Consider the following 16,431-nt stretch of genomic DNA (forward strand, 5'->3'; position numbering starts at 1 on the left):
CAACATATTAAAATTACTTAGAACAAAAATCAATAAAATTGTCAATATGAATTTATATATAATCATAAATATTAAATAAAAATAGATAAATACTTATTATAAAAAATAGCTAATATCGTATAAAAAATAAACTTAAATTATATAAATTATATAATAATAAAATATTGCATTTAACCTCTTTAATTCAATTATAATTCATTATGATTCGGGTAGAAAAAAATTCATTATGATTCGGTAAAAATAATTACGATATAAATATCTATCTAAGATTTAAAATGATACTAAATAAATCTCTTGGCACAATATAATTCGAAAAAAACTACGATCGGCAGTTTTCTTTTTATTTTAAATATATTAATCCGAACTCGACTCGACTTTAAAAAAGCTCCAAAACCGTGCACAATCCTAAATATGATTGAGACTTATCACTCCTAACAACTTTAGGTGTGTGATGGCATGGAATGATAAACTAGCATTTGTGGTGTATAAACAAATGGTCCACCATGTCTATGGTACCCAATGTTTTTTCTTCACTAAATAATGTCTTAACAACATAAGATGGTACAAAATATCTCACATTTATGTCATGCTTATGTCACAACTCTTTATTTAATATGATAAAAATGTCACACAAATTAGGTACTATTTGGTTCACCAACTTAAGATTGAATTTTATCTAAAAATGAAATTAAGGTTGATTTTAACTTGATTCATTTGGAGTTAAAATTTAATGGTTATTGTAAAATTAATGAGTAATTGAGAGATAATTATGAAGATTTTAATTGGAATGACTCCGATGATTGTGTTGTAATTTCCCTTCTCATTTTCTATTTATACATTAGAAAGTTGGGTACCATTTTTATGCCAAGCATAAAAAAATGATAAGAAAAAGTTGGTAACCAACTACAGATCCATACTTCTAAAACACTTCAAATTAATATTATTGCTTGCCTTTTCTTTTATATTTATTTAAATTTTATTTTTCTTGCAAAATATTTTTAAATTGAAGTAATTGAGTGATTAGAAATATATGTATCTTGATAACTGCCTTTAATATATTTTTCTTAAAATAACTATTCAACTTTTTAGTATCTCTTAAAATTTAATATTAGAAACATACTACACAATTTTTTTAAAAAACTACAGTTTGAATAAGTTTATAACAACTAAAAGGAGGATCCAATATTTTATATTTCAACAACCTTCTTGAAAAACAACTCATTGATGAGAAAGACAAATATCTACATATATTTTCTTGTTAAATAATTTATACAATATAAAGAAGTTCTTAAATGGATTATATCAATCACAATTTTATAATTTGGAAACCATTTTTTTTGACAAAAATGATGATCTGAACTCACAGATTTACACTGTTCCGACGTCTGCAACAATATTTTTTATTAAAAAAATTATTTGGTGTTTCAAATTGAAATAAAAAAAATGATAACTCGTGTTTGAGATTGTCAAGAGTTAAAGTTCATGTTGAAATTGTAAAATACGCTAAACATGATAATTTATTTTTCAATCAATCCAATTAACTATGATTGAGATATTTTAGTTAATTAAATTTCATTTTTGACATTGATTTCATCTTCGTGATTGAGAGTCTAAAGTATAATCTCATTTGTTTGGTGGCCACTCACCATCAAATATTCAAAACTCGTAATTAATATCATAGCAATTTATAAGATGTTAACCATTTCACAGAAAATGGGTATTCAAGTGCTACCTAAAAATTAAATTTAAAAATCAATCTTGACATATGTACATCCTTTTCATATTTGTTAGTTGCAACATTTCTTGAATATTATCCTCATAAACTAACAACAAATTAATACTAATGATTATGAAACAAAAATAGGTAAAGAAAGAGACATCTAACTATGGATTAGGTAAAACAGTTCCAAACTACTAAACTTAACGGTGAATTATCCCGACACTCCTACTATTTATCGTAATTTACTTGCGCCCTTCTTATTTATCGTAATTTACTTTCATTCACAGAACACTCTAATTATTAATGAAATTTAACCTCAAAACCGCGTTGTTTGATCCCCCAAGAAAAAGATACAAGTATGAATCATGGCAGGAGTTTTAGATTAATTTGCTCTAAATTCAAATGATACAACCATTTTTCATTAGTCAATCCCGTCAATTACAAATTGTTCAAAGTGTTTCTCCAAACATTATTTTCTCTTTTAATTATCCCGCAATGTTTAGCTTTTTTGTCTCTTTCGCCTTTTTTTAAGTTTCAGATAGTCCGACATGTTATATCACAAGTTTTCGGACTACGTTTTGATCAACAAATTAAAAATTGCTTATAAAGAATAAAAAGACATGGAAAGAGTATACTTTCAAGATTTTCCAACTTCTCAAATCCTATATTAAATTAGTCTTGAAGATCAATAATCTACAAATATGGCAATCACTAACTGGCTATCACTTTTCTTCTACTAGATAGCAATCCTGCCTACCTGCAATAATTGAGAAAAAAAAGTACACAAAACGTGCAAGCCTTTTCATTCTCAAATATATCAAAATATTATTTCAGTTTGATTTTTCGGTGTTGAATTCATATATTCAATAGTCCAATCAATATTTCCCGTGTCGGAGACTTAATATTCGGACACAAAAACTTCATTTCTAACATCGAAAACCTTAAAATAGCACAGTTAGGCCGTGTTTAATTGTTCCGTTTCCTCATATCCATATAAATGCTGCATAGACCAGAATCTTAAAAATATAGAACTGAACTGACAAAAATAATCGGTTAATTCGGTTTAGCCCATAAAAATGTAAGGAATTGATTAAAAAAATAAGAAAACTATTTAGTTTACCAAATTTTAAAACGATTATCTATACGCGAACTAAATTTCTTTATTAATCGAACCGACTAAATTGATCGAAAACAAAAACTTTTAACCAATTTAACCGAAATAGATATGTAAATTCAGTTTACTCAATTTTTAGCTCACATAAGATAGAAGCATTATTCAGGAGTTCAAAATATTCCAGCTTCTTTTCATGTATGATGGCAATGGAGCATCTAATTCAATGCTTTTCAAATCTGAAAAATCATACTCTGCTGATAGTTTCATATCTTTCAAAGCTTGAGAGACATCAGGTAAAATCATTTTCTTACAATGAAGATGTAGACGAGGGTGCTTTTCGCATATGCTACCGCTTTCCAAATCAATACCAAAAGGAAGTGCTTTTTCGCACGGAACTTCATCCTTAAACGTTTTCTCAAGGTTAGTTAAGGGAAATTGTTTCCACTTTCTGTGAACTTGCCAACCGTATTTGTAATCTCCAACTATTGGAGTACCCAATACTTCGGCGCAGTGAACACGTAGCTGTTGTGCATAAACGAGATTGGTTAACGAGTCGACCAGAAAAAAAAAAACACAACCGAGAACATACGAAGAAGGGAATGATGTCTTGTTCCGATTCTTACCTGATGTTTTCTACCCGTGCTTGGTGATAGTTCTAACCATGTGTAGCCTGCATTCAGCAATGGATCATATGATTACACGGGATAAGCTACATTGTAAGCCAGCTTATATGTTGGCAAATTAAAATGTTGTTGCTAATAATATAATTTCAGTTGGTTTATCACTAAACTAACCATCATAATGGATTGTTATTGTAGGTAAATTAATCGTAAACAACAAAATACTGAGCATCTATCTAGATGTACTAAGGCTACTGATCGTTAGCCATAGACACTTTTCCATGTATTATCTCTGTAAATTAGACCATATGTAAGAGAAGTATAAGCACTGCAAAAGGAATGGAATACTAACCATGAGATGACTCAAGCACTCTATAATGTGTCACTGCATGCTGAAACGATGCGTTCTCTGTATTCTCAATCACTGTTATTCGATCAGATTTACCATTGTCTACAATCACCTGAAAGCAATAAAAAGAGTTTTCAATATGATCACAGTGAAAGGTTTCTATACATTAAATTGAACATTCCTTTATTCTCCTCCTTTATTTCGTGACTCAAAGATTAAAGACAAATTACATGGAGCTTTTACAACTGCCATCCAAATCCAAAAACGCAACACTGAGTAAATTGTAATGAGTTCTTGAGAATCTCGAATTCTAACCTTCCCCAATGGTGCTGAGATTAACCCGTTTTGATGTCTCGGAGTCCCGATGACGAGTGCCCAATACCTCCTTTGCAGGACTCTTCTTTTTTCTCCAATGTCCTTTAGAAAAGTATATGGTTATTGTTAACCTGTAGCATTAACAAAGCTAACAACAATCCATTTATTGTGAATGGATTTGAAATATCAAGCAGATTGAGCAGATAACTACTCACATCACTTGATGCTGCAAAAGTTTTTTCTCGGAAGACAGAATGCAGAACTGTAGCGCTTCTTTGTGTCCTGCCCATCACCAAGATGCCGCTACTATCTCTGTCAAGTCTATGAACCTGATTAATGAAAGCTCGGTGAGGCAAAACACATGCATGTAACCTAGCACATGAACAACACAACAATCTACAAAAATATTGAAGAAAAGAGTATGAAAATTTTTTAGACACGACAGGAACATGTCATTTTAAACAGGTCAATCCAATAACACGTTTAGACAAATGTATTTATATGTGTCATATAGTGTAACCGTGTTATAAAGTGTCCTATTGGGGTTTAATACAATAAACATAATTATTAACCGTGTCGTGTTCGTATTTGTATTAATCGTATTCTGTATTTACTCTGACCTATTTATGACCCGCAGGCATGAATTGTGTCTTTAAAATAGAGTTGCACCATTTTCGTACCTTTTTACAAATGTAATGTTTGAATCCATTTACTTATGAAAAGCAACTCTTCGACATCCAATCGCCAAGCGTGTTTTTCAACATTCATTACACAAGTCATTATTGAACCAACTATTCTTAAATTACAAAATGGTTTTAATTCTACAAATCAGAAAGTAAAACAATCAAATTTAATACAGACTGACCAGTCTAGGGGGTTCTGAGTAGTCATAACGTAAACAACTTGCAGCCAATTCATCGAAACTCGTTTTGATACCAATACCACCCTGAACAACACATGAATATAAATGTCAATTTTCACCTCCAATCATCCAAAAGAACATAAAACAAGCTCAATGCAAACTGTATCTCACCTGAACTGGCAATCCAGGAGGTTTATTAACAACAATAACAGCTTCATCCTAACCACCAAAAGAACATAATAATCAAACTTTTTCTTCAATCGAAGGCTGAGGTGCTTCAAAAAATCACAACTTTAACGTCTTTGGCGAATTTAACACGAACATTTAAGTTTTACAATGTCGAACACCAACTTTTAAAATTGTTGCAGTTCAAAACATTAAGCAATTTTTCGACGTATAATTGTTGATGTGGACGCCGGAACACTGTATATTCATGTGTTCATGTCATCTTTTTTCAACAGGAAAATTGTTCGATGTTTCGAATTACAAAAAAGATAGTTCTTGATTTAAATTGTTAAAATTTAAAGTTCATGATAAAACTACAAACATGCTAAAGTTCGTGATTTTGAAAGCAATTAAGCCTCAAGATTAACTTTAAAATCAACAGAACAAAAAATAGCTAACCTTATATAACTCCAGACTACGAATGAAGTTCACATCTTGTTCACTGTAATCATAATGGCATTGTTGTTTTTCAGAAGCTACAGCTTGAACACTTAACGGAAGCAACAGCCTATCTCCTATGTTCATCAAATCCTTGGCTGCCACCTTCATTTTATTCCAAAAATTCATAAACAAAAACAAAATGAACTCAAAATTCATAAAATAAATCCATTAATTATAGGCTAAATCCCTTTAAAAATCACAAACTTTAATGCATTTTGCAAATTCAACACAAATTTTCAATTTTGACAAATTAAAACAAAAACCATCATTTTTTTTACAATTTCAAACACCGAGCAATTTTCCGTCAAAAAATGCCGTAGACACCGGAGTAAACATTGTTCGTCCACGTCAGCACTTTTTGACGGAAAATTGCTTAGTGTTTAAAATTATAAAAATTCGAAAATCGGTATCGGACATTGCCAAGATTGAAAAATGCAAAACACATTAAAGTTCTTGCAAAAACCATCATTTTTTTCCCAATTCCAAATACCGAGTAATTTTTCGTCAAAAAATGCTGATATAAACACTGTTTGTTCACATTAGCATTTTTGACGGAAAATTGCTGGGTGTTTTAAATTACAAAAAATTCGAAAGTTTATATCCAACATAGCCAAAATTAAAAGTGCAAAACACGTTCAAATTCGTGGTTTTTTAAACAATTAAGTCTTAATTATATCAAAATTAAAAAAGAAATAAACTTTAAGATTACCCTTTTCTGTTTATGCTCCATTTCATCTTGATCACCACCAATAATCAACTCTTTCTTAACCTGCCTTAATCTAAACAGCTTCTGCACAAGATTTCTGGGTAATTCAGGGCAGCAATTAAGCACCCATTTAAGCGCCGTCGTTTCACTGGCCGCTACAGTTTTACTTGCCGATGATAAAGCTTTTCCCAAAGCTGATGAGCTAATTGTTGAGCTGTAAGGAGGCAAAGTTAAGAATTTTCCTCTGTTTTTCAGTTTGCTTTCATTGGGTTTCTCATTTTGCAGGTATTGGGTTTGGGCGGCGGCGGCGGTGGAGGAGTGTGATCGGAGTATACGGAGGTTGGAGATGGGAAATGATGATTGGAAGAGAAGGATGCGGCGGAGGAAGGTGGGTTGGGGCATTGGAGAGGTGATTGTTTTGTTTGAGGTTTTTTTTCGTGGGGTTTAGTGAGAACGAAGGGTTTAACGGTCACCGGAGATGTGTTGTTTTGACGCTTTGCGGTGAACGGTGAACTTTTTTATGGGTTAAGTTCCGATTTTTAGGCCCAAAGAGAATGTGGCAAAAATGTAAGCCCAATCAATTTAAGTAACATAAAAACAACATTCGGTTTATGCTAGTTAGAGAGTAATTCATATATTAATTTTCAATTGATTTGTTAATCATAATGTTATGTCTGTGTTTAAATTTTAAACATGTATAATTATTCTAAAATAAATGTATTATATGTTGTATAGATATATGCCTTTCTAATTTAATTGTTTAAATCGGCGGTTGGACAAGTTGAACTGTGAATCAATGATCTTTCAGTTTCGTTATTAGAAAATTTAAACGCAATTTATTGTTGGAAAATGGCTAAATCCGTTGGGAATTATGTTTCCCGACGGATTTTAGCCGTTTCAAATAACTCGGACATGAAAATTTCTATGAATGTTAGCTCGATTTTTAAAACACTGTTTAGAACATCTACAACAAATAGAATAAAATATCTTTTATTTTCTTGATAAATCTCCATTTAACAAGTTTCGAAACTGCTGGAACTTTATTACCATCAAATATGAAGGTTATTAATTACCATCAAACATGAAGGTCTTGATGTGCAACATTAATATAATGTTATAACTTGCTGCCAGAAAAGGAAATCTAAGAAAATTATGCAATATGCTAAAAAAAAATTACACAAAGATAATGATATTTAATGAGCTCATAAGAAGTTAATGACAATACAAGTAAAACAAAATATGTAACAATCAAAAGAAGAAAAACAACAAGAAAAAAAATGAAAATATATATGATAACAAAAGAATTTTGATATAGCTCAATGGCTAATAATGCATGTCACTAAATTAACCATGTCCTACACCAGGGCTCGGACCGGACACGTCCCTGTCCGGTTTTTGACGAAAAGGAGCATTCGTTGATCTATGTCCCGGACCACTCGGACTAGGACTCGAATGCTTAATTCCTCGAATGTTGGTGAAGCCATTCAAATTCGGAGTAGTCGTAGTAGTAGTAGTAACAACTAACTTCGATCGATAAGCTTCTGATGATGGGAGAAGAACCAAACATAACAACAATAGTAAAATAGCCTTGCAATGGACTGACATGAACTTAAGTTTTCTTGTCATTCAAATTAAGTTATAATTGTATTGTGTAAACAAGGTTGATGAAGACAAAGAGTTTGAGCTATAGAAAAAAATGTAAATAAGTACTAAATTAGCTTTTTATAGCATTGAAGGTGGTGTTTTGGTACTTTGTTCAAGGTTAATGCACATGTGAATTGTTGTTTTTTAGGATTTAAATTTCAAGATTTCGTGGTGTCCAAGGATTTAAAAGATTAAAAAAACCAAAAAAATTAAGCTATTTTACAAAGAAAAGATCCTATTGAACTCTTCTACGCAGCAGACTAAAACTATAAAATATAAATAAAATAAATGAATTAGTCAATTATGAGTTAAATATTATTTAAGGCATAAGTTTTTCGTTGTATAAATACTCAGTTTCGTTAGTACCATTTACACCTTCATCTTCAATCTTCTTTTATTCTCTTCATCTTCCAAATATTATCCAATTGTTGAAACCAACTCAACATGGATAATGAAATAATCAAAGAAGAAATTCATGTGCTAATGGTCACATTTGCATCTCAAGGTCACATAAACCCTATGCTTAGACTCGGCGAAAAATTGATCACTAAAGGTCTTCATGTCACTCTAGCAATCAACGAAATGGCTCGTCCTCGCATCCTCAAGTCCGCTATTAATGGCGCCTCTACCACGACCTCCACCTCCATCGCCGGAGTCAAAATTATCTTCTACTCCGATGGTCTAAGTCTCGACTACGACCGTAAGGCTAATTTAGATCATTTCTTGGAAGCGATAGGTAAATTTGGACCGATTAATATCTCGAATATTATCAAAGAACACTATCCGAAATGTGATAATAATAAGAAACTTTCTTGTATTATAAACAACCCTTTTGTTCCTTGGGTGGTTGATGTTGCTATTGAGCATGAAATTCCTTGTGCTATGCTTTGGATACAACCATGTTCTCTTTATTCCATTTACTATCATTTCTATAATAAACTTAACCCGTTTCCTACCTTAACAAACCCTAATATGAGCGTTGAATTGCCCGGGTTGCCATCATTGCTTACACAAGACTTGCCTTCTTTTGTTCTTCCTACAAATTCATTTGGTAGTTTGTGTAGGCTTCTCTCTACTATGTTCTTGAACTCTAAGAATGAGTATGCATGGGTTCTTGGAAACTCATTCTTTGAGCTTGAGAAAGATGTGATCAACTCCATGGATGATCTTTATCCTATTCGCCCCGTTGGTCCTCTTGTTCCTCCATCGCTACTCGGAGAAGATCAAGATCGGAATCAAGAGATCGAAGTGTTGGATATGTGGAAAGCTGAAGATTCTTGCATTGAATGGCTAAACAAACAAGAATCGGCATCCGTTATATATGTATCTTTCGGAAGTATAGCGATATTTTCGTCGAAACAAATGGATAGCATATCAAAAGCTTTAAAAAATGTTAATCGTCCATTTCTTTGGGTCGTAAAGCCATCGGAGGTACCATCACCGAATGGTAATAACCAATTGCCATTAGGGTTTTTGGAAGAGACTAAAGATTTAGGGCTTATTGTGCCATGGTCACCACAAACAAAGGTTTTATCTCACCCGTCTACTGCTTGTTTTATAACACATTGTGGGTGGAACTCTATGCTCGAAACGATAGCTGCAGGCGTTCCGGTGATTGCATACCCCCAGTGGACCGACCAGCCGACGAATGCAAAACTTATTGTTGATGTTTTTCGTATAGGTCTAAGGCTTAGACCGAATCAAGATGGACATGTTAGTAATGATGAAATTGAAAATTGTATTGGAGAAATTATGAACGGACCAAATTCCAAAGTACTCAGGTCTAATGCGAAAGGATTGAAGCAAGCTGCGAGAGAGGCGGCCGGCAACGGTGGCTCTTCAGACCGGAATATTCAGTTGTTCGTTGATGAAATTATTGAGAGAAAGATTTAAGAATCAATTTGCTGTCTGAATTTACAAGCTATGTACAATTAACACTTAAATTATATATTTTTTATCAATTGGCTTTTTAAACTTATCAACTTTAATTAGTTAGACTAAAGTATGTGTCAATTTAAAACAATTAAAGAGTATTATTGGCCAACAATTTAAATTAATTGATCATATATACGTACTTTTAAACTAATTGATAGAATTAGATAAGTTTAAGGAACCCATTGATATAATATATTAGTTTTAATTTTAATTGTTCATCGTCTATAAATTGAGAAGACAAATTGATATTTGTGTGTTGAGAGAAGACACACATGTAGCGTATACTTTATGGAAGATTCTCAAGAATAAGTATATTAATGAAGGTAAATACAATAATATGTTGTTTTTTTGTGTATATTTACATCAAGTATTGGTCTATGATGCTACGTTCTTAATTATGACAAAAATTGACAAATTGGATTGTTTGATTTTGTGGTTTCAAAGACAAGATCATGCTGTCTATGTAGTTCCAAATTTATAAGAATATTTTTTTATTGGTTTGGAACATTGCCATAACTTGATGTTAACTTGACGAACAAGATGCTCAATTTGAATTTTGATAATATTTCTGACTAAATTGAAAGATAAGAAAGAAGATGGGTTGAATAAGAAGTTTAAGGTTGCTCCATCTTTATCTTTTTATTATCCTGTTATTTATTTATTTTCCGAAGAAATAATTTCTAAACGTCAAATATCTTAAAATTTCGGAGTAATTAATTTCATATATATATGATATTCTTGGACATTAAAAGAACATTTCTAGTACTAACTTTGTGATCGTTTCTTTGAACTTCATTTTTTTTGGGGTTTAAGGTCTAAAAAACTACCGACCTTTCAAATTTTTTCCAATTGCACCCTCACTTTGTAATTTTTTTAATAGCACTCTATTTCGTATTTTTGGCTTTCAGTAGCACTCCGACCTTATAAAACAGTCAATTTTACCTTATTTTGTATTTTTGACTTTCAATAGCACCATAAATCATCAAATTAAACTCATTTATCGAGGACTTATTTGAATTTTTTTTAGTTAAAAAACTTGTTTAAAAGTGTCCAAGTAGAAAAAAAATATGATTTCACCTTTAAATTTAGTTTTTTTGAAATTTTTTATCCTTATAGTAATCAAATCATCTAATTTTTTTAATTCAGAGTGCTATTGAAAGCCAAAAATACAAAATAGGGTACTATTGAAAAAATTACAAGGTGAGGGTGCTATTGAAAAAAATTTAAAAGGTCGGTGATTTTTTAGACCTTAAGCCTTTTTTTGGTGATTTGTCTTTCTTTGTGTTTTTTTTCATTCCACCTCGTTGTAGATGTATTTAATATAATTAGGTTTAATCGTGTTAAAATTTTAAGTTCTTATATGTATTTATAATTAAACCAATTTTTTTAATTTCTGTCATATTATCTCATTTTTATCTTTTTTCTATAAGTTTATCTGATTTTTTTTAAATCGATGCAGTTTTGTCCATGTGGCATCACGCTTGAATTTTGTCCGCATATAAGTTTAAATTGGAGAGCCAAAAGCCAATCCTTTTTAACATTTTGCAAATTTATTTGAAATTTTAAAGTCTGTAAATTAATTCAATTTTGAAAAATTTATTACAATTCTATTCATTTTTTTAATTAGTTTAAATTTTGCTTATCTTTAACCTCATTACAATACCTATTTGGCTATTTGCATGATTTGGCCTTTTTGATATTTTTTAGCAAGAATATTTGCTTTTTTTTGCTTCAACCACAAGAAGTTAGAGAATTTAAAATTAAATTGTTTTATTGTTTTTGATTTTTTTTATAGTATGAGTTAAATTTTAGAATTCTAGAAAACAGATTATGCTAGTTACGAAGTTAACATATAATTTCAACTGAAAATTGGATCAATTATATTGATTAGAAAAAAATTGAATAAAACTATAGTAATAAATTTATCAATTTGGGTTAAATTTATAAAATGTAGAAAAATTTAACTTTTAGGACCATTAACTTATTAAGCAAAATTCTAACACGGCATATGCCCTGTGGGAAAAATTCCAACCTGACATTGCCAAGTGTGCAAAACAAAATTAATTTTGAAAATTTAGATAAAATTGCAATAAAAAGAATGAAATTTTAATAATATTATATAAATTAAAAAGCTTAGTTTAAATTATAAAAATAGGTAAATGTCTAGATATTTTTGCACCATTAGACCATATAATTATCATTTAATTAAAAAGGTTTTCATTTTAATTAAAGAGACACAATTTAATGAGTAAAAAATTTACTATCTCTAACAAATTCTTTTATAGTGATGCAAATTTATACATTATGTTCATATAAAAATTTTAGTTTTAATTTTATAAAAAGAAAATAAATGAGCATAATTATAAGATTATTCATATTTAAGATTTATTTTTTTTATAATTAGGAAAGAAGAGCGTTTGTGGGAGGAATTGAACCCACGGCCTTAACACTTTGTGTCTAGTGCTTATAGCATTTGAGTTGTAACTCGTTGGTTATTTATGAGATTTTTGATTGAATATAAATGAAATTTAAATTAAATTAACCAAATGACGAAACTCTTAATATTTGTAGGGATCATTTCACTTGTTGTTATATTCATATTTTGTAAATAAAAATCAACAGTGTGAAGACAAAAATGTTTATGTATATGTACATTAAGGTAAATTAAAATTGACTAAAGGACATAATTTTTTTATTTTTTAGAGACGACGAAGAAAAGTCATTTTAATTTTTAGAATAAATTGGCATGACGTACATAAATAGAAGTGCACAAAGCCAAATTGTTTTGTTTTTCGACTAAAAGGCAAATTACATACTGCCATATTGGTCTATTAATATTATGACATTTTGTATATAATGAATAACTAGACAAGCAAATTGTCTTCATAGAAAAAGAAAGAAAAGAAAATTCCAGCAAACTTCAGTTTAATTTTAGGGATACAACTTAACATTACTCGCATTATATTATTATCAATAATTCTTCAATTTTGTATTCCATGCATTTTAAATCCATCGATTTTATTAAATCCATCGATTACAAAATCACTCAATCCAAACGGTCCAATATTTTCAAATCTAACTTAGCATAGTTTTTTTATTTAAAAGATATACTTAATAAAATTATGACATAATTAATAAAATAACCTAACTGAAACTGATATAAAACTAGAAAAAAATATTCAGATAGGAGTATTACTACTCCTACCAATTCAACCAAAATTGTTCAACATTTGTTCGAGTTTTATATTCATCTTTCTTGATGAATTGAGATTATTTTTTCTACGGATTCTCTTGGTTCGATCAAAATCCTAATCATTTGAACTTTACTGGCACCGATTCTTGACTTTTGAAAGGTTTATAGTGTAAATCTTTGAGCATAGTCTTTATTACTCCCTCCGTCCCACAAAGATAGACCACCTTTCTATTTTAGGCGTCCCAAATTATAGGCCACCTTATATTTTTGGTTAATAATTTTAAACCTAAAAGTCTTATTTACCCCTAATAAATGTACATTGTTATCTTCAACTTAATTAATTGCTCCATGTTCAAATATGGAATAAATGTCATTTTTTAATACTAATGCGAAATACACCAATATAAAAATTAGTTATCAATACATTATTTATTTATTTAAAAAATATTAAAGGCTAAAAATGAAAAAGTACATAAATAAACTAATTTTAACTAATCTAACTACTTTTTTCTTAATTCCCGTGTTTGTTCAAACGGCCTATCTTTGTGGGACGGAGGGAGTAATGTTTTACGTCAGATTTTCATATTTCTTCTAAATATTATAATTGTAAGTTGTAACTGCTCCGATTTCAGCTGATCCAATAAGTTTTTATCTAAATAATTTTTAATAAAATTAATTATTTATTTTTGAATATTATTATATTTTTCGATCCCATTATTCCATTTTAGATTCCAACTCTATTGTCCTAGAGACAAGGGAGAAGAGACAATATTATTTTGATGGTTTGAAAAATGAACATGGGATTTGGTAATTCAATTGACACTTTATTTAAAGAATCTAGAAAAATCCAAAATAGAAAAAAATAAAAATAAAGTGCATTATTTATACACATAGCAACAAAATATGTCTTCATAATTGATTTTTCTACCATGTCCGCAAAATATTCCACCAACTAAAATACACTGTTTCATATCTTTATATGAGCATTTAGCTCCACAACAGTAATGCCATGTCACATACCTTGTCTTTTTTTCTGACCATTTTGGTCCAGACATTGATGTTTATGTGGACTTATGGGCATAGAGACGAGCAAAAAAGTACTAACTGGCTAGATGAAAATTCGTATTTGTTTTCGTTTTCTTTAACATAATATTAAATTATCGGGCTGTAATTTTTTATTTTTTGTGCCAATCAAATTGACTATAATGAGATTGGATATTGAGAGTATACAGAAAAATTGATGGTGCATTTTTAGTAAAATAAATTTTCTAAAATATTATAATTTATAAGTGAAAAGGTAATTTTTAGATATTTTTAGATATTTTAATAATTTTAATTTTAATTTCTTAAAAATTAATTATGTACATGCAATAAATTATTCAATAATTTATCTACGAACAAAATGATTATTAAAGTGAACAAAGATAAAAAGTTTAGTCCGTTGATCATTTTTGAATTTTAACTTTTAATTAACATAATTAACATAATTAACACTTGAACTTAATTATTTTAAGATTTGCAAAAAAAAGTATCACCTTTCATTTTTACAGCAATTTAAATACGTCTTTGACATAAAACCATAAATTGTTATTTTTGATATTTTTGGTACAAAATTATTTCCCTTTACAAAATAATGTCGTTTTGACAAATTTTAATGAATGAAACAACATCAAATAATGATAACAAGCTATAAAATGTTAAGAAATAATAAAAGATTGGACATTTTTATGATATTTTAAAAAAAGTGCGACTAAAATCATTATACAGAATGAAACATGAGATTTTTGTTTTTACAAACAAACCTTTAGTTAAAAGGCTTTTAATTTTGTAATTTGATTGTGATATTCCAGTGTCCCTCGAAATGCATCTCGGCATTTCCACGGAAGGTGGTTCGTAAGTCTCTTGGAAGCCCCTCGTAAGTCCCTCGAAAGTGAGCCCCTCGAAAAGCCTCTTGTGAACCCCCTCGTCAGTCCCATGGAAAGCCCCTCATCAGTCCCTCGTTAGTCCCTTGGAAAGCTTCTCGCAAGCCCTCAGAAATGCCCCTCGGAAGGCTTGTGTGGTGTATTGAAAATTCAATTGCTAGTTGGCCTAAAATAATTTTTGTTCTTCAACAACATTTTCAAAAATAGTAATTAAAAAGAAAAACTTTTTATTTTCTTGTACATGGATTGATTTGCTGAAACTATAGCTACTATATCAAAAATTGAAAAGCAATGTTACTCAATTTTAGCCATAGGTTTGGCCCTTTGGCACAGCCTCAAAAATTGTTTTCATACAATTGGATTATGCAAATGACACTTTTGTCTTGAACCATATCAATACTAAAATTTGCTCCAACTTGTTACGGTTGTCTTTCACCATAGAAACACAACCAAAAATCATGGACAATGATACACACTAATAAACACTTGATTATTCCAGCGGTGGTCCTTATGTCTTCTAGAGAGAAAAAAAAATTTAGATAGAAAAAAATTTGATTTTGATCGCTTTCGAGCGCATGAGATAGTGATTCTCGGCTTCTACCGGAAATCATCATTTTTCCAGCTCATTTCTTGTTTTATTTTCTTTTTTTTTTGAATAAATTCATATGTTCTTTAATTTCTGTGTGATTTTCGTGTGTTTTGATCCAGTTTGTGTTTTTTAAATTTTTGGATAGTCCAAATTTTTTTAGCGTTTGTTCAAACTTCATATTCAAATTCTTGAAGATCCAAGCGTTTTAAATCGTTTGAAGTAGTGTCAGGAAATTTTCAACACTTGAATTCTTTCTGGATATTTAACACCTGTAAAATTTATGTCTTTAAATTTCTATTATTGTTTTGTTTTTTTTCGTAGATCGATTATAGTATTTTAAATTGTTTTTATTTTTTTATAATTTTAATCTACGATTTAGATTGTTATTTGTTTATTGCTTCGACATATTATCCTTTGATAAAAAAAAGTTGCACACTAATAACATTATTGACATTATTATATTATGTTCTTGTAATTAACAGCAGAAGGCAACCCTTCAGGCCTTCCCTTTTAAATCATGCACGTCATGCATGATGTACGTAGAAAAAGCTAGGCTTAATCCATCAAAAGGTATTTATTTCTTCAAATTTAAATTTAGCTGTTTTTTTAAGTATTTTATTTATTAGGTTTATCAATTTTTTATTTAATAGATCCTTTATAGACGAAAATTATGAATGAGTAGTTCAGTCACCATTTAAGTGGTTAAAAATCTCCATATGAAAAATGATAAAGAAATTTTTATAATTTCAAATTTTTGTTAGCCTAATATCTTAAAAATATCAAATCTTTTCGGGTG

At 29.9% G+C, this 16,431-nt stretch overlaps 2 protein-coding genes across 2 annotated transcripts; one reads left to right on the plus strand and one right to left on the minus strand.

The window, feature by feature from the left end:
- Positions 1 to 2,862: 2,862 nt before the first annotated feature.
- Positions 2,863 to 6,902, minus strand: LOC126659514 (RNA pseudouridine synthase 4, mitochondrial). Its single transcript, XM_050352805.2, has 9 exons — positions 6,356 to 6,902; positions 5,605 to 5,748; positions 5,152 to 5,199; positions 4,984 to 5,064; positions 4,334 to 4,447; positions 4,119 to 4,220; positions 3,807 to 3,915; positions 3,458 to 3,504; positions 2,863 to 3,356 (listed from the first exon to the last, which is right to left on the minus strand). The coding sequence occupies exons 1-9, from the start codon at positions 6,752 to 6,754 to the stop codon at positions 2,997 to 2,999; spliced, it is 1,404 nt and encodes a 467-aa protein (XP_050208762.1). The 5' UTR covers positions 6,755 to 6,902; the 3' UTR covers positions 2,863 to 2,996.
- Positions 6,903 to 8,351: 1,449 nt separating this feature from the next.
- On the plus strand, positions 8,352 to 9,970 carry LOC126659949 (UDP-glycosyltransferase 84B2-like). Its single transcript, XM_050353279.2, has one exon. The coding sequence runs from the start codon at positions 8,441 to 8,443 to the stop codon at positions 9,887 to 9,889; it is 1,449 nt and encodes a 482-aa protein (XP_050209236.1). The 5' UTR covers positions 8,352 to 8,440; the 3' UTR covers positions 9,890 to 9,970.
- Positions 9,971 to 16,431: the final 6,461 nt, after the last annotated feature.

This window comes from Mercurialis annua, linkage group LG8 (genome assembly GCF_937616625.2).
Source record: "Mercurialis annua linkage group LG8, ddMerAnnu1.2, whole genome shotgun sequence".
Classification (NCBI taxonomy): domain Eukaryota; kingdom Viridiplantae; phylum Streptophyta; class Magnoliopsida; order Malpighiales; family Euphorbiaceae; genus Mercurialis; species Mercurialis annua.

Coding starts and splice junctions, on each gene's coding strand:
- LOC126659949 (XM_050353279.2), top strand. CDS start 8,441: ATGGATAATGAAATAATCAAAGAAGAAATTCATGTGCTAATGGTCACA.
- LOC126659514 (XM_050352805.2), bottom strand. CDS start 6,754: ATGCCCCAACCCACCTTCCTCCGCCGCATCCTTCTCTTCCAATCATCA. Junction 5,200..5,604: donor GTAGTCTGGAGTTATATAAG/GTTAGCTATTTT, acceptor TTTGGTGGTTAG/GATGAAGCTGTTATTGTTGT. Junction 4,221..4,333: donor CTTTTGCAGCATCAAGTGAT/GTGAGTAGTTAT, acceptor ACTTTTCTAAAG/GACATTGGAGAAAAAAGAAG.